Below are 26,256 nucleotides of genomic sequence, written 5' to 3' on the forward strand. Positions count from 1 at the left end.
TCAGCCCAAGGGAGTGCTTCACAACACACAGCCCCACTGAAATGCAGCCATCACTGAGTTGGAAGGTAGCAGTCAGCGGATGCACAGCAGAACAGAGGGAGCAGGGAAAAGTCTGGCCAAGGATCTAGGAGCAAACCCCTCCCACATGAAACATCAGTGAGATCTAATGTCTAAGCACAGCAGATAGGACCTTGGGATTTAAGTTGTTTTCTAAAGGACCCACGTGATGAAAACTGCTGTGTATCTACCTTTGAAGGCTGATGGGCTAAGATAAAACTGATGACTTTCATATCTGAGGTTCTATTAGAGCGTTTGGATGCTTCAAACTTGATACTCAGACTCCTATGCCATCCCTTTGGCTAGAATGCGTTATGCATGGTGGAAAATATTAAGACTGAGATGTTCAAAGCTGTCTAATGGATCTAGATGCTCAAATCCTAGTGTGAACTAACTGAGCATCCAAGTCATTCAGAAGCAGCTTTGGAAATCTCAGCCTTGAAGTTTAAATAAGCCAGGTCAACAACACAGCGAGCCCCCTCCATCTAAACTACAGTCACAAAGTGCTCTGTGGAGTATTCATATGCATACAGGCATAAAAAAACTGCAGGGGTGGGGGTATGAGCAAAGGAAGAGGGGAGGGTTTTTTTTGCTGCACTTTTAATGAGATAGAGGTAGTGAGACAGAGACCTATTGAAATTGACAGAAGCCTTAGACAGTGTCAGTCTGTCTCTTGCCTTCACAGCTCTCATTCCTTATCTGTTTAATTAGACTGAATGGATGTAGAAATAACAGGGCAGCCAGCTTTCATCTCTCACCTCACAGCACAGAAGTCACTGCATGTCCCATCTGATATGCCCTAATGGGAAGATGGAGGTAGATGATCTTGTACCCTCTGCCCTTTATACAGTTGTAGCTCCAAAGCAGAAAGAGCAGAAGCCTTTTGCTATGGTAGATGTTAACTCTTCTTTTTCCCCTTTTATTCCAGAGCCAGGTCTGTCTATAACCAAGTTATCAGAGGGTTTTAACTTCACTCCCTCTTTGTCGGATTGCTGTTACCATGCCTACGACAGGTACAGACTGGATGGCACATGCACTCTAAAGTCTTCTCCAGTGTGTGCACAGGTTAGCTGCATTACTGATGAGAGACGAATCTACTAGTGAATTATGCGAGTCACCTCAAAGCAGCACCAATTAATCCTTTGGACTGCTCTGCACTATCAATTCTATGCATCTTGTCCATGTCTTAGGCGGTCCACACTGGCAATTGAACAACAAAACTTTTGTCTTTCAGAGTGGTTACTCTCCACCCAAAAGACAAATGTTTTGCCGTGACAAGCGCCAGTGTGAACAGCGTGTTGTCGGCAGGAGTGCTCCTGCCGATAATGCAAATGCCACTTGTTGGGGGTGGAAGTTTTTTTGTCAACAGGAGAGCCAACAAACAGCAGGTACAGTGTGTGACTTTTAGCAGCATGGCTGTGACAACACAGCCATGTTGCTAAAAGCTGTGTAGTGTAGACAAAGCCACAGGAAAACTATTTCAGACGCAACTTAGAGGGGGGTTAAATTTTTTATTGGAGATGGTTTTTATAGCCCTCTGCCTGCAAGGCCAGGTCATGACTGAAAATGAGCAGGATTCAGTTAAAAAAAAAAAAAAAAAAAAGAAGACAATAGCTACTATTTAAAGCACCTCTAGAATTTACCAAACATTGATTTTCTATCCAGAAGAGTGTCATGATTTTAAAGCTCTCTGGACCAGCCAGGTTTAGAAGAAAACTGTCCATTCAGTTGGAAAGCTGGAAACCCCCCATTTCTAGTGGGATACAACTTCTGTTATCCTGCAGGGTCACATGATATCTGCCCTTAAACCTGCCACTGGTGCAGGAGTGAACATGGCCTGTGATGGCTATTAGGATTGGATAATTTATCGGAGGGGAAAGAGAAATCACACATCTGGGGGAAAAGGAGGAAATATTTTTTGACAAACTGATATGAATTTATAAAAATAAACAGATCTTTGAAACTGCTGAGAGGATGGAATGCTAAAGCAGCCCTGAGAGCAATGAAATAGTGAGCAGAATGCAGGGACAGTAGTCAGAGAAGCGTGGTAAATATGATTTATCACAGGGCCCTGTGAACTATCACCACATGTGGTAAATAGAACAACATTCCACAGCTGCTGCTCAGGGCTAAACAGGGCAGCTGAGATAATGATATTGCAGAACATTACACTTCTGTGCCTTACCCACTCACTTCTACCCCTTGCCTCCAGTAATTTTGGGGAGTTAGCCACCAAGAAAGCTTCCAGAGATGGCATTTTGTACAGGGTAGCACTCCACTCCCATCCCTTCTAGTTTTTGCATCTCAGTAACTAAACAGATAGGGAGGGGAAATTGCCTTATAGTGAGAAGGGTATTATAGGCCACAAATGAAACTAGGTATCTGGTTGGAAGCAGATCTGAGAAGTTCGTAGGTTATCAAGAAAAGAGCTGCTTACTCTTTTCAGAGTCAATGAACACCCTCAACCCACCCCATGTATAGCACAACCTGGTCTATGGTCTGGGTTTTCTCAGAGGCATTTGAGATTGGCCATTGTTACAGGATGTAAGCTAGACCATTGCTCTGTTCCAGTATGACAATTCATACCAAATCGAGACATCTAAGGCCAGGTATTGGGGATGGATGCGGAGGTACTCCACAGCAGAAGAGGTTCCCACAAGCATTCGGCTTAGGGAATTTTCACGCAGGAGAATGCCTTTGATGGGTGTGGGCGGTGCAATTCTCACATGTTTTTTGAGATGCTGCATGCACAACCCTTTTCTGGGAGCACCAGGGGCATGAAGAGTCAGTGCTGTAGCCCCCACCTCACACAACCCCCCTTGGGGTTTGTTTTGACCTGCACATTGTATTCAAGGAGCACAACCACCAGAATTCTGGGTCACAAGGTGTGGAGCATGTGACCTTTCTTCCACTTTGCAAATCCATGCAGGGGCAATCAGAATCTAGCCCTAAACTGACATATGTAAACATTCATGTTAGCTTTGGTTTTGATCCTAGTTCCCAATTGGTGAAAAAGAAAAATAATCAATGAATCCATCTCTACTGCCAAATCAAAAAACTGCAACTAAACAACCTGTCACTATGATGGCATGTGCCAACAGCTCAAAAGAGTCAGGAAATTAATGACTGGCACATAACATGGTGTATAAAAGAATGTAAATCCATCATGCCCTAATAAAGTCAGGACATGGGAAGGTAGTAGTATTTGTGGGGTTGACAGAAGACAGACTTGAAAACTTCCCTGTGATACTGAGCAGCTTTTCTTAAGGAGAAACAGGTGCAGCTGCAACTTCCATGTAGATTTGAAGGCCGTAAGAATGAAGTAGGAATTAATACAGGGAAACCATATGGCCTATAGTCGATTGGTCAGACTAGGAAGCAATTCAGAGTGTGAAAAATAGTTTTATTGATGTTTTCATAAAATGAGATAAATACATCAATGATTCCAGTATAAGGGACATAAAAAACCTAGTAAGAGGACTATAACAGAGAAAAATAATATTAAAAAAGGAATCATATGGTTTTAAAACAATGCCTCGTCCTGTGGGGTCTCAATCATTTATGTGGCTTGATCTCACATCAGTGTTTGTGTAATCCACTAGGATCTCAGCAGCCAAATACAGCCAACGTGACTGTAGCATGTTCAGTGCCATCCACATGCCAGTCTGGGAGTGAGATTCTAGCTCATGAAGGCAGAATGGCAGACTCAAAAGACCCTGTAGCAGAATATATAGCCAGAAAGGCTATAGATCAAATGCCCAAAGAGCCATGGATGGGGACCAGCCCTGTGGCTGATGCTCTGCAGTACCATGCAAGGCCAGACCTAGTTTGGAGGGTCCCAAGCTACCAAGGGGGATTGGTGTGTTGGCTTATTGGCAAGTGCTCTGAATTGCGACATGGGAGATAGCTATAAGCTATACACTATCCTTCTCTCCCTGGACTGGAACTGTAAGGCATCATGGAGGAGAGGAGGAAGAGGGGCTGGCATTGAACAGCTTTGAAAGCCTCCCATGCAGTCAACATCAGTAGGAGGAATGTTGGCTGTGGCCTTGAGAAGAGAGATGTTAGGATGAGGCTGAACCTCATTCCAAGCAAATACGTGAAGACTATCCCTTCCTTTGTCCCCCACAAGGATTTCTTTAAAGAGATACAAATCCTAATTAGACTGACATTCATCTGCTTCATTCACTGAGGTTGAAGCAACAGCCCAAAATGGCAGCTGGGAGTCTCCCATAATGCATCTGTCTCCTTTTCTCCCCACCCCAAGCCTGAGAGTTCTGTTACCCCCAGAAATGCTGTTTGATCACTGAATACAAAGGTAGTTGCACTGGTCCTGCAAGCCTCTAGAAGGTCTTTTCCAGCTAGTCTCCCTTCCAATTCCTCCACTTAACCGGTGTGAGGGGAAAAATCTTCCTTTCCTGTTGTCTAGCCTCACAAATCCAGAATACACTGCAGGCACTCCAGATAATATGATCTCCTTGGGAAGTGACAAAACCTGGAGCCTTCCCCCCTTCACTAGTTCTCTCTCACCTCTTCCCCCCACACTCACTGGCCTGGCTATGCATTTCCTGGGTCTCAGAGTGCCTGCCTGAAGATGAGCTCCTTCAGCTGATCCAGCCTGTCATCTCTCAGTGCATCTCGGATGGAATGGAAGAAGCTGAAGTAGTGCTGAAAGTTATGCATCATGAGCAGGACACCAGCCAACAGCTCATTGGTCACCAGGAGGTGATGGACGTAGGCTCGACTATGGTTCTGACAGCAGTAACAGGTGCATCCGTGCACCAAGGGACCAAAATCATCCCGGTACCTAAGAAGGTAGAGGGGGTAAAAGGGCAATGGGAAAAAAAATTAATCGCAAGTAGTAGGGAGCACCCATAGTTACCACGTAGCAGCTGTTTGGTGGCCTGAGTCAAAAGGTTTGTGGGTTTCAGTCCAGCTCTTTGGGGTGTGGAGTCTGATGTGGTCCCCTCTGACACTAACAGCATTGCAAAGAGCACTACATGCAGGTTCATGAACTGAGTGCAGTAAAGCATTGTTTTAATGCCAGTTGACAGGCTATATGAGCGGTGATTTTATAGCCACACATGAAATAAGTCATAACAGCTTTGCCTGCATTACTATATGGTATTAACAAATCAACAAATTAATGCTTTTAAAGTCACACCCCCACTGCATCACAACACACTAAAATGAACCAACAGACTGGGGGAACAAGGGAAATAAATACAGTTTCATTCATGGATATAATGCGAGAGCAAACATTAAGGGCCTGACCCAAAGCCCACTGACATCAGTGGGAGTCTTTCCATTGACTTCAATGGCTTTTGATTCAGGCCCTAGCTCAGTGGTTCTCAAACTTTTGTACTAGTGACCCCTTTCACATAGCAAGCCTCTGAGTACGACACCCCTTATAAATTAAAAACATTTGTTTATATATTTAACACCATTATAAATGCTGGAGGCAAAGTGGGGTTTGGGGTGGAGGCTGACAGCTTGTGATCCCCCTCCCCCGTAATAACCTCACGATCCCGAGGGGTCCCGACCCCCAGTTTGAGAACCCCTGCGCTAGCTGAACAGAATAGCGGTTGCAACTGTGTTCTGAGGGTGCCACACCAGTGATATTTTAATAATTTTCCACATGGGGGACCTTTACATCCACCTCTGAAATGCAGGATTCTCTGGGATGGTAGATTAGATCATCGCTACGTTCACCATTTGTGTAGTGGTAACATAGCTGATATTATGGTGGGTAGAGGGAGGGAGAGAAGGAGTATAGGCCAATATGTTCAGAAGTGTAGGTGCCTCCATTTTGGTGTCTCACCTGAGACACATTAGAGGTCCTGATTTTCAATGGGAGGGGGCTCAGCACCAGCTGAAAATCAGCACCCTCCAATGAGTCTCAAGTTGGACAAAACATACTAAAAATCCTATGGCAATTTTCACAGTAACTAAATAGCCAGAACCTTGGTTATAAGTCATTTGAAAGATGACAGATTCAGCAGTGCATTGCTCCCCAGTATCAATCTGAGGCATTTGTCCAATACCAACTCAGAGGGAAGAAGGCCACTCATTTAGTGACCAACATTTCCTGCAGCACTCTAACTGTTCAGTGGACATTCCCTGTCCATTGACTGTCCAGGTGTGACCCTGGATGGAGGATGAAATCACAGCTCAAAGTGTGAAGGCTACAGACACTATTTAAAAGCCACCACACACAAACCCACTTACCTTTTATCTTTCAAAAATATCTCGAACGAAGTTATTTCTGGGTCAGCTTTTGAGGTTTCATTTATGTCTTTTTCAGTGCCATTTTTCCCTGCATCCTGGATCCCATTTTGTTCAAGGACTGTAACAAAACAATATCACTTCATCAATAGGCAGACGCAGACAAGTAAAGGTGAAAAATATTCTGACGAGGCATCTCAGCTGCCCCTTGTTACAGATTGAACTTCCATCTCCTTTATCTTCCTTTAATTATCAAACAACAGGTAAGCCACATAAATTGTAAGAGTGAGGTGGGAGGGACTCAACTATTCTGATAAAAATTCAGAACTGAAATAGCTGCACAGTTTTTTGCTGATCCGAGTTTAATTCCTTTTATTAAAGTCATTAAAAATCCTTGCAGTTTAAATTGCATTTTGTACAGTGTGTGATCACCTGGATTACTGGATCTATTTAACATAAAATAAGAACATAAGAACAGCCACACTGGGTCAGACCAATGGCCAGTCTAGCCCAGTATCCTGTCTTCCGACAGTGGCTGGTGCCAAATGCTTCAGAGGGAATGAACAGAATAGGGCAATTTATTGAGTGATCCCTCCCATTGTCCAGTCCCTGCTTTTGGCAGTCAGAGGTTTACAGAACGTAAGGTTGTGTCCCTGACCATCTTGGCTAATAGTCATTGATGGACCCATCTGCCAGGTAATTATTTAATTCTTTTTTGAACCCAGTTATACTTTCAGCCTTCACAACATTCTATTGTGATGAGTTTCACAGATTGACTGTGTGTAGTATCAAGAAGTACTTCCTTTTTCTTGTTTTAAACCTGATGCCTATTAATTTCTCTTGGTTATTGTGACTCTTGGTTATTGTGTTATGTGAAGTGGCAAATAACACTTCCTTATTCACTTTTTCACACCATTTATGACTTGATAGATCTCTATCATATCCCCCTCAGTTGTCTCTCTTCTAAGCTGAACAGTACCAGAATTTTTAATTTCTCCTCATATGGAAGCTGTTACATACCCCTCATCAATTTTGCTGCCCTTTTCTGTGCTTTCTACAATTCTAACATATCTTCTTTGAGATGGGATGACCAGAACACAACACAATATTCAAGGTGCGGGTGTACAATGGATTTATTTAGCAGCATTATGATCTTTTCTGTCCCTTTCCTAATGGTTCCTAAAATTTGGTTAGCTTTTTGGACTGCCGCTGCACACTGAATTGATATTTTCAGAGAACTATCCACAATGACTCAAAGATCTCTTCCTTGAATTGAAACAGCTAATTTAGACCCCATAATTTTGTATGTATAGTTAGGACTATGTTTTCCTACATATATTACACTTTGCACTTAACAATTAATTTCACCTGCCATTTTGCTGCCCAGTCACCCAGTTTTGTGAGATCACTTTGTAGTCTTTGCAGTCCACTTCTGACTAAACTATCTTGAGCAATTTTGTATCGTCTGCAAATTTACCCCCTTTTCCAGATAATTTATTAATATGTTGAACAGCATTGGTCCCAGTACAGATTCTTGGGAGACCCTGCTATTTATCTCTCTCCATTGTGAAAGTTGCCAATTTATTCCTGCCCTCTGTTTCTTGTTTTTTAACCAAATTATTGATCCACAAGACGCCTTCCTTCTTACCCCATGACAGCTTACTTTGCTTAGGAAATTTTGGGGAAGAACCTTGTGAAAGACTTTCAGAATGTCCAAGTATACTATATAACTAGATCACCTTTGTCCACACCCCCTCAAAGAATTCTAATAGATTGGTGAGGCATGATTTCCCTTTACAAATGCAGCGTTGATTCTTCCCCAACATATCAGACATACAGATGAGCATGATAACTCTGTTCTTTACCATAGTCCACTATAGTTTCAAGCAATTTGCCTGGAACTGAAGTTAGGCTTAATTGCCAAGATCACCTCTGGAGCCTTTTTTAAAAATCAGCATTACATTAGCTATCCACCAGTCTTCTGCTACAGAGGCTGATTTAAACATTTACATACCACAGTTTAGATTTAGATTCTGCTGGAGTTGACAATGGATTCATGTGCATCCAAACCACGTTTTCGCAGTAGCTGAGTTTGCTTTTTTCTTTTTTTTTTTGCCAATTTAAGTCAGAAAGTCTTGACTGTTGTGGCAGCGATAATGCAGTTATGGGTGAAGGTTCCGCACCTGGATTTTCAGCAGCACATAACTTTCACAAATCATTACCTTGGCATCTGAAATTTCTCAGGCCTGCTCTCAAGTCAGAGGGGATGTTTCTGGGAAATTATTACTATGATGTATTATTTGTATTGGGATAGTGCCAACGAGGCCGTGTCATGGACCAAGACCCCACTGTGCTAGGCACTAAACAAACACAGAAAAGAGGTTGTCCTTGCACCCAAAGAACTTACAATCCAAGTATAAGACACAAGGATGCAGATGGCTGGAGGAGGGAGCACAAGGAAACAATGAGACAACAAATGTGTTGAAAGTCTATTCAACTGGTTTGAACTACCCAGGCATGAAAAACAAAACTAGATTCCAGCCATTAAGAGAACTGTTAGATACTTGTATTAAAACACTTGTGTATAAGAAGGATGACAGTCTCTCAATTGCTCAGACATTTGGTGAGACCATGTTGTAATACCAAGCCTTTACTTACTCATTTAAGCAGATACCTTGTGTCATGGGGATTTGACTAACCTGCATTATTTTGGCAGCATTTATATTAATCAAAGGAGCAAACTGGGTGAAGGCAGGGAAAAAGAACTGCCCAAGAAGAATGGCTTCCCCACCACTGCCCAGCTGGAGAGGGAGAGAAGAGCTACATTACACACTGAATTTGACACTGGCAGGTGCATTCAAATCCCATTGAAATGTATAGGCCCAATCCTGTCCTGCTGAAGGTAAGGGCAATTCTGCCATAGACTCCAGTGGGCGCAGGACCAAAGGGAGAACCAGGGACTCAGCACACGACAGGATCAGGCATACAAAGGCTTCTGTTCAATGAACCTCAGAGGATGTATAACCATGTTTTGGTTAACTGGATTTGGATAACCCAGGTCCTAAATTAAGGTCTCAGGTTCTCTTTGCTTAACTTCATCCCAAGTAATTTCTCCCCTGGAACGAGCAGAACTCAGCCGCTTTTCTCTGATGTCAGTGGTTACAATACTTTTTCCCGTGACAAATGAGGTACATGGAAGATGACTGTGGAGCATGAACTATGTTGGGCATGATACTACTGTTACATCATCTTACGACCACAACGGCAAGGTTATCATGAAAATCTACCTGCAGCTTCAGGGTCAGGATTGTAATTGTAGCGGAAGGATAGGGCACAGCCCCGCTCTGTCACCTGGTAGGGAAAAAAGCTCTCAAACACGTCCACTCCTCTTTCAATGCATTCGAGTACCTCGTCCGGCTTGCCAATGCCATGAATGAGTCTAAGAGAGATAAAACAATATAGGTCTAAAGTGTACGGAATGGAACTTACTGGGTCACTGTGGTCTCTCTCCAAGGAAAGGCTACAGGTACACAGGAATTGACTTAACAGATTAGACCTGAGAGCCAACCAGTCCAGCATCCTGTCTCTCACGGTGACCAGCACCGGATGCTACAGGAAAGGTATAAGAAACCCCAAGAGTGGAATACACTGGAATGTGTTTTAGCCAATGAAAACAGTAACATGTGAGCCCTGCAGTTATTAAACAGGGTGAAAGTTGACACATGGTCTATCACCAGTCATGAAACCATGCTTCTCCCACATCCCATCTGTCTGGTATACAGCAGCGCAGTTGAATTCCCCTTACCTCCCAGTGCCGACTGTTCTGCCTTTGTTTAGAAGGTTACACCAGTCACACATTAACTCAAGAATAATGTCAAAACACTATAAATTGCGTTCAAAGTGATTTGGCTCCCTCAACACCCATGTACAATGATTCTATCTCACGATCCATCTCACATCTTACATTCTGGATCAGATACTTTGTTGCACATTCTATGCCCTGGGTAGCAAATGATTATCGGTTGGGGATTTATTTACTACATGGGACTCCTAACCAGCAAAGCACCATTCCATGTGTTAGAGGGTCCTTTTGAAATCCAGCAACAAAGTCACAAATCCACCCCCAAGATGGTGGGTGGAGTTGGATTCCCAAAACCGGAACCCACAAACACATAGGTAATGTGAGTGACTTGACTTGTGTGTAGTCTTCCTTAAGACAGTGGGACTATTCATGCAAATAATGTTACTTGTGTTTACAGAATTGGGTCCTCAGAGCAAAGAAAGGAATTCATACTTATTTCACCCTACTGTCCCATCATGGTGCATGGGAGATAATCGACAGCTGATCCTCAGTAGAAGGTATTTGGAAGGCCATGGGAGTAGATTCCAACAGGTGCAAAGGGTATTAGGGGATGATACATCTCAGCAGTGGGGAGGCATTCCCCTTTTGGAAAGCACATATCTACTTTATAAAGTGTTTGGGATCTGTCTGCATGAAAAGGCACTAATGTGACAAGTCACTGTGGGAGGGCTCAGTTTTCCTCCCCATTCCTCTCCTCCCCATGTCCAGCTCAAATGTGCCGAGTTCACACAAGGGGATTTCCTTTTAGCTGATTTTCCTAAGAGGCAATTTCCCCCCCATCAGCCAGCACTATCAACTCCCACAGGGCTTGGCAATCCAGCTGGGCTCTTCTTGCCTCTTACGCCATCAGTGGTAACACAGATACTGCTCCTGTCCTAATTTAGCTGGCAGCTTTGTCGAGGATGGGTGAGGCAGAAGAGAGTATAATAGTCGTGCTTTCCCCCAGGTGCACTGGCTGTGCTGACAACAGTAAAAGCTAATGTGCAGCAAGATCACTAGGAAAGTACACAGAGACTGAGAAGTGCAGTAATAAGGTGCCATTTTTAGTCATTTTTCTGACCATAATTACATAAGACCCTGTGTGAGCACAGAATATGGATGGGAAAAGCTTACAAGATGATTTTGTTACATTCCCTGCTCCAGATAGGAAGAAAATGCTATTTAAGAATTAAACAATCAGTACTTATTATACATGTGACCGACTGACTGAAATGTTTCTTACAGAGGGCAAGGGTACAACCTTTCTTGCAGATGCTGAGATTTCTAAGAATGCTCTGGTTAAAATGAGAAGACAAAACCTTCTAAGCAATATGTTTAGGCAGCATCTTTTATCCTAAAAGATCCCAAAGGGCTTTAGAGACTATGTAGATAGGATATACTCCTTCACCATAGAAAAACAGCCATCTTTGGAGTGGGACACAACAGCTGTTCTTCAACTACACAACACAGTTTTAATAGGGTAATGCGTATGTGCATGTGTGTGTGTGTAAAATAGCTTCTACAACTAAATGTAAGAAAGTGGGATGTTAAATACTGAGTGAAATTCAAACAGGACCCTCAGGGCTATAAAGAGCAGTCATCATCACTTGACTGAAAGAGAGAAGTAAACTATTTGATAGATGAGGTGGATGCACTTGTACAGTCACTCAAGTTAGCTGGACTGACAAGACTCTACAGCTCATTGGGGAACTTATATAAGGTAGCTTGGATGGCAGCAATATGAGCTTATCGAGAGCTCCAAACTCCAGGTACCTCTGAAAAGCAGCAAAGAATCTTGTGGCACCTTATAGAGTAACAGACGTTTTGGAGCATGAGCTTTAGCGGGTGAATACCCACTTCGTCGGATGCATGTAGTAGAAATTTCCAAGGGCAGGTATATATATGCAAGCCAGCTAGAGATAACAAGGTTAAGTTCAGTCAGGGAGGATGAGGCCCTGTTCTAGCAGTTGAGGTGTGAAAACAAAGGGAGGAGAAACTGGTTTTGTAGTTGGCAAGCCATTCACAGTCTTTGTTTAATCCTGAGCTGATGGTGTCAAATTTGCAGATGAACTGAAGCTCAGCAGTTTCTCCTTGAAGTCTGGTCCTAAAGTTTTTTTTTGCTGCAGGATGGCCACCTTAAGATCTGCTATAGTGTGGCCAAGGAGGTTAAAGTGTTCTCCTGCAGGTTTTTGTATATTGCCATTCCTAATGTCTGATTTGTATCGATTTATCCTTTTCCGTGGAGACTGTCCAGTTTGGCCGATGTACATAGCAGAAGGGCATTTTCTCTACGGAAAAGGATAAATGGACACAAACCAGATATTAGGAATGGCAATATACAAAAACTTGCAGGAGAACACTTCAACCTCCCTGGCCACACTATAGCAGATCTTAAGGTGGCCATCCTGCAGCAAAAAAACTTCAGGACCAGACTTCAAAGAGAAACTGCTGAGCTTCAGTTCATCTGCAAATTTGACACCATCAGCTCAGGATTAAACAAAGACTGTGAATGGCTTGCCAACTACAAAACCAGTTTCTCCTCCCTTGGTTTTCACACCTCAACTGCTAGAACAGGGCCTCATCCTCCCTGACTGAACTAACCTTGTTATCTCTAGCTGGCCTGCATATGTATACCTGCCCCTGGAAATTTCTACTACATGCATCCGACGATGTGGGTATTCACCCGCTAAAGCTCATGCTCCAAAACATTTGTTAGTCTATAAGGTGCCACAGGATTCTTTGCTGCTTTTACAGATCCAGACTAACACAGCTACCCCTCTGATACCAGGTACCTCTGAGCAAGAGATAACTGCAAGGCTAGAATCATGCACCTGAATTTCCTTTCCCTTTGATCATCATAAACTGAGGGTTCAAGTCTCAGAAGGTGGCCAGGACAAGGGGGTCCTGAGAGGGAAGCTCAGTTACAGGAGGTAGCAGAGCGTCAATCATTCTCCTCATGAAACGCTAGAAAAGACAGCATTCATTGAGTTGATACATGATTTCCATAAGAGCCTCAGAAGGGTATAAATGAGGCATCTGTTTTTACCCCTTCCTCCCAAAAGACTCCAACTGTACCATATTGGCACTCTTACGCACTGAATTGTGTTTTCTGGAGCCTCTGGCATATTTATAAACATTTCTGGGAATCGTGAATGAGTGTCTACCATTTATAAGATTTAGGATATTGTTGCAAATGGCTGGATCCAGGCACAGTTCATGTAGGCAACGTACAAGCATTCCCCACTCTCATCTCCCAATGCCCCTCACTCCTGACCTACAGCCCCCCTGATATTCCAGTCTTCTGAGAGGAGACAGCTGCAACAAACTGGGTAGGAGTTTTTGCTAGGTGGATAACCATTCACTCCAGATTGCAATGACTGAAAATTGTTTTTAGCTATGTTCCAAGTTAGTCATGATCCATGGAGGCCAAAGGTGAAGGGCTCATACCAATCCCACCCATGATTCTGTCTAGAAATAGGTTTGAACCCAAACCCTGAATCCTCCCCAAAGGAAGAGATCACAGCCATACTGTGGGCTGTTCCATATCTCTCGCCCTGTGCCAACTATGCCTTAAAAGTAAAATTGGGGCCATCAAAGTCAGCATTTCAATAGCAAAGGACGCAGCATTTGGCTCAGACAAGAATCTTTGAGAGAATAAATGGGTTTCCTGGACACTGGCAGGAAGCGGCCTGTGGTAACTACCTACAGTAGAACAAGTGGATTTTGGTCTATCCTCCCCTTAAATCTGACCTTGGTTTATCCTCCGGCAGCTCCGCTGTGACAGAGGCCATCAGTTTCAGCTTGGTCTCCTTGGCCATGGCTTGTCCCTGAAAACCATCCAGCAGAAAACCACTCACAGGTCGCTTGGCAGTCTCTCTAGCCGATCTGAGTCTCTCCTCCAACACGTCCCCGCCTTCTATCACTCCAACCATCACACTGCCCTGCAGCTCCTGGCCCAGGTGAAAGTTGCAAATGTAAGAGAAGTGCACTTCCCCAAACAAAGTTGTTCCAGCAAAGCCCACCACCCCCCAAGAGTTGGTGCATTGGCACAGAATCTGGATGCTTGGCACTCTACATTTGCTTCCTGGGCACCGTTGGGTTCAGTGGTAGTTGAACCTTCCTCAGATGTATCAATTAGGATGCAGTGTAGTCTAGAGTTTAGAACAGGGGAATATGAAGGTTCTGTTTCTGACTCTGCCAGCAACTCGTTTCATCTCTGGGTCTCATTAGCCCCATCTCCCATAAAGAGATAAGAAGACTGACTCACCTTGGCAACCTGCCTTGTGTTTCTTAGGCAAAGGCACTACAGAAATGCCATGTATCAATGCAGAATACATTAGGGAAATCCTGCCCCCATGCCTTGCTGCTACCATGGCTTTCACCCACCACTACACATCTTGTGGCCTTTCAAGGGATTTCTAGCATCAATTCCTGGCAGCCCCATACTGGGCCCTTGGTCTCCTCGCTAGTCAGGTCCAGGCATGCCCCTCAACACTAGGAACAGGGGAAGTCTCTCAAACCCACTGGAAGGGCTAAAGAGTAATACTGACGAGTCCTATTCAGTTCCCCACAGCTAGGCGGACTGTGCTTGCAACACAGGGCTTGACAGGGTTAAAGTTGGAAAAAAATAAAATGAAAGGCAGGGTAGGTGGGTTCTCTGATTTCTGAACAAGGAGAAAATGCTACCCCTTTGCTCTACCCAGGAATACAAAGTGACTCTAAAGGATAAGAGACCACTGTTCTGTGAAAACAGAGGAATTAAAAGCCATGGAGGCTGAACTCCTTCTCACTCCCAGAGGTTAGACCATCTGGGTCAAGGGTGAAGCACAAGGGCAGCACGAGGGAAGTTTGCTGGGCTGCTGCCCTTGTTATGCCTGATCTGTGGATAGCCTAAAGACTTCCATTTCCACTCCAGCCCTAAAATCACTCAGGTCTAACCTCACCGTGTGCACTAGGTGTTCTTTTGCTCACACGCTGGGACCTTCACAAGGCTCAACACACACAGAAAAGCAGCTGCAGTGCTGCTGCCCCCGATACATTTGGACCTTACCGGCGATTTCTCCTGCAGCTGAAGGCACTTGTCAAGGAAGGAAAGCGACCGGTCCACAGACTTCTTGGCCCGCTTTCTGGAGGTTTCACCAGAAATAGTGTCTCCATCAGAGAGGCACTGAAGCCAATCTGGTTGGAGAGCACGCTGCATGCTCATGAACTTGGAAGCTGTCATTTCCATTCGCCCTCCGTAGCCCCATATGGACACTGTCTGTCAAACGCAAACAAAAGGAACACAGGAATGGATGTTAATTGAAGAGGTTAAGAGAACTTTCAGGGGAACTCAAAGACTTTAAGGTCAGAAGGGACCATTATAATCATCTAGTCTGACCTCCTGCACAACGCAGGCCACAGAATCTCACCCACCCACTCCTGTAACAAACCCCTAACCTATGCCTGAGTTATTGAAGTTCTCAAATCGTGGTTTAAAGACCTCAAGGTGCAGAGAATCCTCCAGCAAGTGATCCATGCCCCACGCTGCAGAGGAAGGCAAAAAACCTCCAGGGCCTCTGCTAATCTGCCTTGGAGGAAAACTCCTTCCCGACCCCAAATATGGCGATCAGTTAAACCCTGAGCATGTGGGCAAGACTCATCATCCAGCAATTGGTCCTGGTAAAATGCCTGCCACTGCAATAACATTCCCTGGACAAGCTCTCAAAGGGGGACAGCTCAGAAAACCAACTGCCTCTAACATCAGGCATGAAGGTCCAGTGGTTTGAGCAGGAGACTGGGAGTCAGGAGTGCTGGGTTTTCTTCCTGATTCTAACATTAACTCCCTGTGAGACCTTTGGCAAGTCACATCATCTAATGCCTCAATTCCCCATCTTTACAATGGGGATGACAACACTAACCTACCTCCCAGAGATGCTGGGAAACAGGCTTGAGAGCTGAAGTGACTTCCCCATCGCCATCCAACAAATCAGTAGCAGAGCAAGAAAACACCTAGATCTCCTGACTCCCAGCCTGTGCTCTACTCCATGAATAGTTGCCAACTATGACAAAAGGAATCGCAGGTGATTTTGCAGTGCCTACACAACAGTGAACTTATACATATATACACTCCTGAGGGTAATTCCATCATTTCCCAAGTGGTCAGATGTGAGGCCTGAAATTAAGTTCTCTCACATGTTTTCCCATTCTTCCTAGTATTTCTGTGTGTGTAGGCCTTCATCTTCCATTTTTATTATTCTCATATTATCCCATGTAGGCTGTGACGCTGTACCCCATAATGCTTTATGGGAATAGGACATAACTAAAATATGCTTTGTACTACCTGTGCCATGTAACATATCTTGGTAAAAATTATGGTCTACTATATCTATTCATCCTATTTGTATACATATATCATTTTGTACTTGAGGTTAAAAATATTGCCTGTATTTGCTTGTAAGGCATTTGGTTAGCTTTAGGAAGAAATTCGCAAGGTTAAGTACCCGATCAGGAAGCGCTTGGGGAACAAGGCATTTTGAAATGCTCCAAACCACAAAAGAAGTCTTCCTGAAGACATACAAGACACCATGTGGACAACGGCTTCTGCCTGTAAAGACTGAGTCATGTGTGGACATGTGACTTGCCTAGGTGACTCCAGACCTCCATCTTGGAGCTGAACTTTGCATAGGAAAGAGGAAGGGGTCTCCACCCACAAGAGAAAGTCTATGTAAACTCCTGGGAGACATCTTCATTTGGTCTTCAGCTGGCTAAAGAGGGAGCCTCTCCACCCCCCAGGATATTTGAAAAAAAACGGGAACAAAGGGGTGTGAGTGATTGTTGGACTCAGACTAAAAGGAAATTAGTCTGTAAAAGGGAGCATCCTGGAACTGGTGAGGATTTTATCTGTATTCAGTTTGAACAGACATAGATTTGCGCATTTTATTTTATTTTGCTTGGTGACTTTATTCTGTCTGTTACTACTTGGAACCACTTAAATCCTATTTTCTGTATTTCATAAAATCACTTTTTACTTATTAATTAACTCAAGAGTATGTATTAATACCTGGGGGAGCAAACAACTGTGCATCTCTCTCTATCAGTGTTATAGAGGGTGAAAAATTTATGAGTTTACCTTGCATAAGCTTTATACAGGGTAAAACGGATTTATTTGGGTTTAGACTCCATTGGGAGTTGCGCATCTGAGTGCTAAAGACAAGCACACTTCTGTGAGCTGTTTTCAGGTAAACCTGCAGCTTTGGGGCAAGTAATTCAGACCCTTGGTCTTTGTTGGAGCAGACTGGAGTGTCTGGCTCAGCAAGATAGGGTGCTAAAGTCCTAAGCTGGCAGGGAAAACAGGAGCAGAGGTAGCCTTGGCACACCAGTTGGCCGCTCCCAGGGGGGTTTCTGTCACATACGTTTTTTATATTATATAAAGCACTGGCCCAACACTGTCATTCTTGAATGCAAGCTTCTGAGCAAACAAAGACGTTGCTCTTCAAGTGCCAGCCTTCTTCAGTGTCATGCACGGGCCTGAACGAGAATTCAGGAAGAGCTACTGAAGCCATCATCACCATGGGCATAATGTGTTTCATCTCTATCTGTGGATAATGTAATTACATTGTGTGGGCTGCCTGGTAATTGCTCCAACTGTGTTGTTATTGTTCTTGCTACACTTGTGATCTTAGGTTTTTAATAGACATCCAAGTAATGTAGGCCCGTACATTTAAAAAAAAGAGGATTTTACAAAAGCTAACATGAATACGTGTTTTCATTATTTTTTATTACTTTTTTGGTTCACTGAACAGCTTTTCTGTATTTAAATATAAAATTCACTCTTCTGCTGCATTGGAAACCCATAATAATCAGCACTGTGTTAGTGCACAAGACCCATAAAGTGAAACTAATCAGATTTGTTTCACCTCTCAAGCTGATGTGCAAAATGTAAACACGGTTTTGATTTTTTACCAGAATGGCTATTTTATTTAATAAAACCAAACCATGGGGAAAGAGATGGCCCAGATGACTGGTGAAAGACTATGGAGCCTCACACCAGAGGTTCAAATCCAATCCGGGACACTGATTCTGCAAAGCAGATCTTTATGACTACAGTCGCAGTAACTTTAAAGAAACTTCATACCAGGATGGGCACCTGCCAGAGCAGATCCAGTTACAGTATCAGGCCCTAACGGTCTGATCTTATTCCCTTTGAAGTTAAAACTGCCACTGACTTCAATGACAGCAGGATAAAACCTTATGTGAGTAGCGACAAAAAGTTGTTGCCATTTGACAGCACTGTAGCCTGTGTGAAATGAGTAGGGTGGGATTCAGCCCAGTTCGCAGGCGTCCTCTTCACAAAAACCACCACCACAAAAACAAAAAATAATTATTCCCTTTTGTTGACACCTTCACCAGATACTTCCAAGACTGAATGGTTCATGAAAATTAAACTCCTTCCCGCAGCCCCTCAGAGGTGGCTTCCCTATGGTTGTGGCACAACAGTAAACCGTAAGGGCAGAGCAAAGTGTGTGCAAGGAGCCTGAACTGCTTCTGTACATAATCTGTGAATATACACAAGACTTCCTACGCTTGGGCACTCATGTCAGCACCTTCCACCAGCACTAAGTTTCCCTTCATGTGGCCCTCCTGAACGTGTGGCTGTACAAGTGAGACTCAAAATATTACATGGTCTCCTAGGGCTCCATGTTTATTGCCAATGACACTGGAGAAAATTTGCTCAACTTATAAGCCACAATTTTTTTAACTGACATATAATAAACTGCACATGAATCCAGTCTGCTCATCTATATTTGTGTGGGCCTACAAAGTCAGCAGACAGGACAAGAGCACCCAGGATCAGGCCTGGTGCATAAAAAAAGTTCCTCTATCTGACCATACCTCCACTTTAAACCCCAACGGAAGATGGTGGGAAAAATCTGGACATTGTATCCTAGTATACACTGGTTCACTTTCCTATAACCCCAAAGAGGGCATTCTGTAGCTGCTAAGCAGGGCACACACAATGGCATCTAGGAGACAAATGTTTTGTGAGGTTTCATAAGTTCTTACACTCACCGTACCTTGTTGTTGTTGTAGCCAGGTGGGCAGGGGGTACCGGGATCATGGAGAGAGCAGTACAGCACTGACTCTGGCATACCTGGAGGCACAACAGAAAAATAAATGTCAGCTGTAATCTTGTAGACCATTACAGCTATGCTGGCAACTTGCTAAGAGATGGCTATTAATTTACAAAAAGGGTAACCCAGGACCTGACATACACCTGACATCTTTCTCAGAGACAGACATGGCTTGTTTGATCTCCATAGCAACACCACATTCAGTTGGACAGCTCTGTCCACACTCTACTAGTTACAAGGAGGGGCAAAGTAAACCACAAGAGTAGCATTATTTAATGCCACAAACTATGTGTAGCCTTTGGACTGTTTACTTGATTAATGCTACTATTGCCAAAAGTAAACCAGACGCAACGACAGCTGACTCACTTGTCCACTGAATGAATGCTCTGGGGACATCTGACACTTGACATCATCTAGGCTGGGTGACATAAACAGTCTCAGACCTGGAGTTTAAAGGAAGGGCAATATATACACCAAGACAGTAGAATGAGCTGTAGCAATGAGAGATTTATGATCATTTCACAAGAAACAGAACAAGCTAGATGCATTGAATGCAATAAAGGTCTCTGTTTTATAGATACAAGTAGAGATTTGTCAAAGCCATCTAGGGCAGTAGTTCTCAACCAGGGGTCAAGGGGGGAGGCGGGCATGGGGTCCCAAGCAGTTGCCCTCCTTGCTTCCCCTGACTTTTATATGCGGAAAACCAGTTATTGTGCCGCAGATGGGCCATGGAGTTTTTATAGCATGTTGTGGGGGCCTCAGAAAGAAAAAGGTTGAGAACCCCTTATCTAGGGGATTTGATGCAAAGACTGAGACTTCCAAAGGAGCCCAAGGAGTTAGGTACCCTAATGCCAATGAAATTCACTGGGAAGTGAATTTCACCTAATGTCCTTAAACTCCTTTGAAAATTCCAACCATAACTTCCACTACAATTAATTAAAATTGTCTAAATCTTCTAACTGGACATTCTCTGCACTCAGAACTCCCTCCAGTAGGCGTTTTGGGTGCATAAGGAATGCAGAGTCAGGTCTTTACTCACATAAATATATCCCTAATCAAACACAGGGCACATGACAAATTTGTGTATATACCATAAAAAAAACTACATCAGGAGAACTCAAGGTTGCAATATTAAGAATTCTAGAACAAGGAAATGCCACAATTAAGGTTTCATGTGCAAACAATGCCTTTAAGGAGTCCTGGGGACCACAGAGGATGACACTGGTTCAGCGCTGCTAGATGACTGTGATGCAATGGGGAAAGAGGAAGACAGGAAGTGTCTGTTTGTCTAAGAGAGACAAGTGGTGCCTTGGTGAAAGGCCCTGGAGCCCTTACTTCTCTTTCCCTGGCTAACTGGGGGGTGAAGGGCATAACTGGTCTTAACTCCAGTGCATGTTTCTTCCTGAAACAAAAGGAGCATTCCTGTAGCCAGACAGCCACCACGGAGCAAAGCAAAAAAAGACGAAAACAAAGAGAGCAAAGCAAGGAGAAGTTTGGTGGGATAGCTAAACGTGAGCTCTCCACTGGTCTGAAAGGATGGCAAGATAAGTTTGTCCACATCCTTAAGCTTGCCCTTCAGGGATTTCTGAGGGCCTGTAACATGGTTCCTTCCCCAGGTAGCCACCCAAAACAGTTCCTCCAGTTAACAGATCTGCTCTAGGGGAAGGAATATCTGTCAGGAGATCCCACCACTTTTCTAAGTCAGACTGACTGATCTGTGCTGCTCTGCACTGCTGAGGTTGAATGAGGGCTTTGTATCAAACTAAACTGATTTTGTTTTGTGGGGGAAATAATCTAACCCAGATCAGCAAGGACCTGAAAGCTATTACCTTCTGGGGACTGCATGAAGAAAGTTGTTCTTTGTATTGTTTCTAGTGGGAGAGGCGTTCACATCGCCAAAAAAATCATCACAAATGGCACTTATTAACACTAACAGCACAGAGGTCAAGGACTGAAAAGTCCAGGGATACTCAACTCCCTTCTTAACCCAGACTTGGGTCCCTCCAAGTGAGTGCTGAAGCCCATTGCTGGGGTGTTGTAGGGGAAGCTGTAACTGTGAATAAGAACTTCAGTTATTGTAGTGAGTGTAACAGTTTACAACTGCCATTAAATCCACTTTGAATAGAAAAAAAAAGGAGCTTCTCACACAACTCACTTGGGATCTACAACAGATTTGCACTCAAGTTTCTAGGGATGGACAGCTTGTCCCCTAATTCATTGCACCAAGCAACATGGAAATGTAGGGGATGCATTAGATGGGATCAGACTGCACCTAAACACACACACACACACACAGACAAATACACAATTTTACCTATAAATTTCCCAATTCCTTCTTTATATTCCTCCAAGACCTCGTGAAGTTCTACCCTGTGTCCAAACATAAAAGAATACATATTAGAAAAAAAATGAGAATGAGCCTGCAGAGAGAACTGTGGATGAGCTAATTCCTCAGTATGTTAGAAGACACACTCCAATCTTTGCAAAAAGAGCCTTGAAGTTTCAGCAACAGAATGGAGTCAGAATGGAGATAGAGGAATGACACAGTCACTACACCAAATCTCACAAGATCTTGTTACCCCTGTACCAGCAAGATGGAGCTGTCATATAGATAAGACTCAGGCTTCTTCACTAAAGTGTTGTCCAAATTTGGATTAGACTAGATAATGGAAAAGAAACCTAAACCCTGTCTACGCTACAACTTCCACCATTAGTACCACAGCGGATCTGCACAAAGAAGTTGTTACAGTTCCCATTTTTGTCAAGGTACATGCAGCCTAAGAATACAACTTTTAGAAATTAGATTAGGGTGATCAGAGGTTTCTCATTAGAGAGTTTTACAAAAAGTCATAAAGAAACAGGGAAAGGCCATTTACATCATCCTGTTCACTTTTCAAAAAAGGCTTCCCCTTACATATATCTGCTCTTAGCTCTCACCTACAACAAATCAGCAGCAAACCATCCATTCCCAAGAAATCCAACCATAAGGAAAAGAGCGTGATGGTCAACATCTTGGCCAACACCAAAGGGACTGAATCAGGGACTTACACTGATAAAAATCATGAGTGGCTATATCTTGAGCTAAAATGCCAATACTCTCTATCTGGGGCAGTAACAGTCTCACATCATGTGGTCTGAGGTGGAATAGCTGTTTCTCTATAATCTCATTGTCCTGATGAACTTTAAGGAGGTAAGTCTCAAACCATTCTGGCGAAGCAAGGAAGTATGTTTCTTGTTTCCAATGGGGAAACTGGTAACACAAAAGCGGTGTCCCAGCTAGGCTTGATACTCACAGAGTTGAAAGTGTGAGCTGTACAACAGCGGGAACCCCTTCAACTGCCTGCAGTGTGTCATGGGCGAGGTGTGGTGGGGATCCTGTTTTGGTATACAGTAGGCAGCCTGGAAGCTCCATGGTTTGAACCCCATTCTTGCCAAGGTTTGTCAGTGTCCCAAGACGACAACCACTGACCACTCTGGAGAGACTCAGCTTCATCCTGGTTAACTGGTAGGCAGCGTCCTTTAAAGAAATAGATTATTTAGGTAGGTCTTTCTCCATCAAGATTTTGGGTTAATATTTGTATCTGTAAAAGCTTAGTAATTGACAGAAATGGAAAAGTAAATTGTTTATTTCTAAGGCTACCTGGCATTCCAATACACCTGCAATAGATCCATTAGTAGCAGTGGGGGGAGAGGTAGCTCACATGAGAGTTATTATGGTATGAACTTTCACTCAGGAGACAAGGGTGGATAAAATGATTTTTTTTTAAATCAGATTTTTTTTATAAAATTATTTTTGAGGAAAAAACCTATCTAAAGATAAAGATATTATAACTCAAAGATACCTCATCATCGAATAGGGATTATGAATTCTAATTTTATAGCATGAGACAATATAGTCATGTAATGTTTAAGAAAAGTGTTGTAAATGAGTGCCAATAGTTCATGGATTAGGGACCCAATTTTATTGTGTTCCAAGGGCTTCTGTACAGATTATTTAGATTAATCTTGCTATCTACCTAATGGGACTCAGTGCTAAGTCTAGAAGATACCATCAGAGACGCTTAGTTTTGCAATTCTCAAACTGTGGATGTGTCTCTCGAGATAACATGCTTGTTAACAGCAAAACTGTTTTAAATAAATAAATAAAGTGAGGTGAGAAATAACAGACCTTAACCCTATCGTCCCTCTGCAAATCTGCGTATACAGAGGCAATTCCTTACCTCTCTCTAAAAGGTGCAAAGTTTCAAAAAGTTCAATAAATAGAAGATTGTTGGAGGCAGAACAGATCTGCATAAGGAGAAGAAGTCTGAAGATAAATGTGAGAAGGGAGGGACAGGCAGTAGAAACAAAAGCAAAACTGTTTGAGCAGCATATTCCAGAAGTCTGGAGGTCTTTCTGAGGGTAGCCTTCATTCGTTTGAGATCTATCATACCATTCTCTCACTAGAAGAGAAAACCAATGATGGCAGCAGGCCATAAAAGAGACCCAGTTTGGGTCTCATCTATCTCTGAGTTGTGAAGAATATGTATTAAGGTTATAACAACCAACAAGAATGCACTTTTATGTAGAAATCCATGATTAAATCGAGTCTTCCTGACTAATGATTTAAATCATGATTTAAATCAAATCCACCCTGCAGGAGACCTTGATCTGTTTCTAGTTCTGTCGCTGTATGACCTTGGGTAAGTCACTTCATTTCCCAGGGGTGCCATCTTTTCTCCCACCCTTTGCCTGTCTTGTCTATATAGATGGTAAACTCTTCTGGACAAGAACTGTCCCTCAGTGTATTTGTACAGCAGTTAGTGCAATGAGACCCATGTTTTTACAAGGGCCTCTGGATGCCAATACAAATAATTATTATTAATACTTAGATTAGTCAAGACTAAGGAAGATTATGAGGAACTTAAATCAAGATAGTACAATGGCAGATAAAATTTAGTGTCCATAAATGCAAGGTTATGTACATTGGGAGTAATAATCTGAACTATTCACAAACATCGTGGCAGGGAGGGGAAGATTCTAAATTAACTGTAAACAACCAGGATAAAAGATCTGGGCAGTTCAAGAAAAACCTCTGTTCAATGCATAGCTGTGGTTTAAAAAGGCAAATAAACTGACCGATAAAGGAATAGGATAACTCGGGCAGAGTTGCTGACTTGTGATATTTAGGTGTCACAATTTGATGTGTACCCCAGTATTCAATATTGATCATAAAAAAAAGCTGGAGTTATGCAAACTCTTAGAATCTCAACTTTCACAGAATATCAGGGTTGGAAGGGACCTCAGGAGGTCATCTAGTCCAACCCCCTGCTCAAAGTAGGACCAATCCCCAGACAGATTTTTACACCAGCTCCCTAAATGGCCCCCTCAAAGATTGAATCATAGAATATCAGGGTTAGAAGGGACCTCAGGAGGTCATCTAGTTCAACCCCCTGCTCAAAGCATGGCCAACACCAACTAAATCATCCCAGCCATGGCTTTGTCAAGCTGGGCCTTAAAAATGTCTAAGGAAGGAGATTCCACCACTTCCCTAGGTAACCCATTCCAGTATTTCATCACCCTCCTACTGAAAAAGTTTTTCCTAATATTCAACCTAAATCTCTCCACTGCAACTTGAGACCATTACTGCTTGTTCCATCATCTGGTACCACTGAGAACAGTCTAGATCCATCATCTTTGGAATCCCCTTTCATGTAGTTGAAAGCAGCTATCAAATCTCTTCTGCAGACTAAACAATTCCAGTTCCTTCAACTTCTCATCAAAAGTCATGTGCTCCAGGCCCCTAATTATTTTTGTTGCCCTCCGCTGGACTCTTTCCAATTTTTCCACATCCTTCTTGTAGTGCGGGGCCCAAAACTGGACACAGGACTCCAGATGAGGCCTCAACAATGCCAAATAGAGGGGAACGATCACATCCCTCAATCTGCAGGCAGTGCTCCTACTTATACAACCCAAAATGCTGTTAGCCTTTTTGGCAACAAGGGCACACTGTTGACTCATATCCAGCTTCTTGTCCACTGTAACCCCTAGGTCCTTTTCTGCAGAACTGCTGCCTAGCCACTCAGTCTCTAGTCTGTAGCAGTGCATGCAATTCTTTTGCCCTAAGTGCAGGACTCTGCACTTGTCCTTGTTGAATCTCATCAGATTTCTTTTGGCCCAATCCTCTAATTTGTCTAGATCCCTCTGTATCCTACTCCTACCCTCCAGCATATCTACCAATCCTCCTAGTTTAGTGTCATCTGCAAACTTGCTGAGAGTGCAGTCCACGCCATCCTCCAGATCATTAATGAAGATACTGAACAAAACCAGCCCCAGGACCAACCCCTGGGGAACTCCACTTGATACCAGCTGCCAACTAGATATGGAGCTGTTGATCACTACCCGTTGAGCCCGATGACGATCTAGCCAGCTTTCTATCCACCTTATAGTCCATTCATCCAGCCCATACTTCTTTAACTTGCTGGCAAGAATACTGTGGGAGACAGTATCAAAAGCTTTGAACTCACAAGCCTGGGTTTAGCAGGCCAGTGCTCAAACCACTGAGAGATCCCTCCCCCCTTCACACGTTCATTTTAAGAAGTCTCTTTCTAGCCCTCGAGAAAGGAGTTTCCAGCAGGCCCTGCCTCGCTCGCCAGGATCTGAGGCCTCGCGGCCTTTCCCCACTTTCCCGTTACTTCATTTCACCCCGGGGGTGGGAAGGAGCCGGGCAGGTCTCGGGCCCTGCACTGGACGGGGCCGGGGGGAGTTGCGGAGCGCTGGGACCTGGGGCGCTGGGACCTGGAGGGGGCGGGGTCACAGCCCCGCTCGGGTTAACTGGCCTCGACAGCCCCGTCGTGGTGACCGAGGGCGGCCGGGCCAAGTGCGCGCGAGCGGCACCGAGACCCCAACAGGAAGAACCAACCCAGCCGTTCCCTCCCCCCTTTACCTGGCTCGCGCCAGCCGCCTGTGTCGCACAAGCGTCTCTTCCTGGGTCCAATCAGCATCCGACACGTCATCACCGAGAGACGTAGGAGACCCTTG

The 26,256-nt window shown here is 43.8% G+C and overlaps 1 protein-coding gene across 7 annotated transcripts; it reads right to left on the reverse strand.

Annotated features, from left to right (window-relative positions):
* Nucleotides 1-3,755: 3,755 nt before the first annotated feature.
* QTRT2 (queuine tRNA-ribosyltransferase accessory subunit 2) lies at nucleotides 3,756-26,204 on the reverse strand. 7 transcript variants are annotated; one of them, XM_050959150.1, is made up of 11 exons: nucleotides 26,162-26,204; nucleotides 22,530-22,753; nucleotides 21,551-21,606; nucleotides 19,603-19,679; nucleotides 19,180-19,256; nucleotides 18,353-18,449; nucleotides 15,174-15,383; nucleotides 13,874-14,073; nucleotides 9,570-9,721; nucleotides 6,286-6,403; nucleotides 3,756-4,864 (listed from the first exon to the last, which is right to left on the reverse strand). In XM_050959150.1, exons 2-11 carry the CDS (start codon nucleotides 22,727-22,729, stop codon nucleotides 4,633-4,635), a joined length of 1,419 nt encoding a protein of 472 aa, XP_050815107.1. In that variant the 5' UTR covers nucleotides 22,730-22,753; nucleotides 26,162-26,204; the 3' UTR covers nucleotides 3,756-4,632. The 7 variants fall into 7 exon arrangements, with proteins under 7 accessions (XP_050815107.1, XP_050815114.1, XP_050815120.1 ...); XM_050959157.1 differs by lacking the exons at nucleotides 19,603-19,679; nucleotides 26,162-26,204 and having other exon boundaries at nucleotides 19,175-19,256; XM_050959163.1 differs by lacking the exons at nucleotides 18,353-18,449; nucleotides 19,603-19,679; nucleotides 26,162-26,204.
* Nucleotides 26,205-26,256: the final 52 nt, after the last annotated feature.

Source organism: Gopherus flavomarginatus, chromosome 1, assembly GCF_025201925.1.
Source record: "Gopherus flavomarginatus isolate rGopFla2 chromosome 1, rGopFla2.mat.asm, whole genome shotgun sequence".
NCBI lineage: Eukaryota > Metazoa > Chordata > Testudines > Testudinidae > Gopherus > Gopherus flavomarginatus.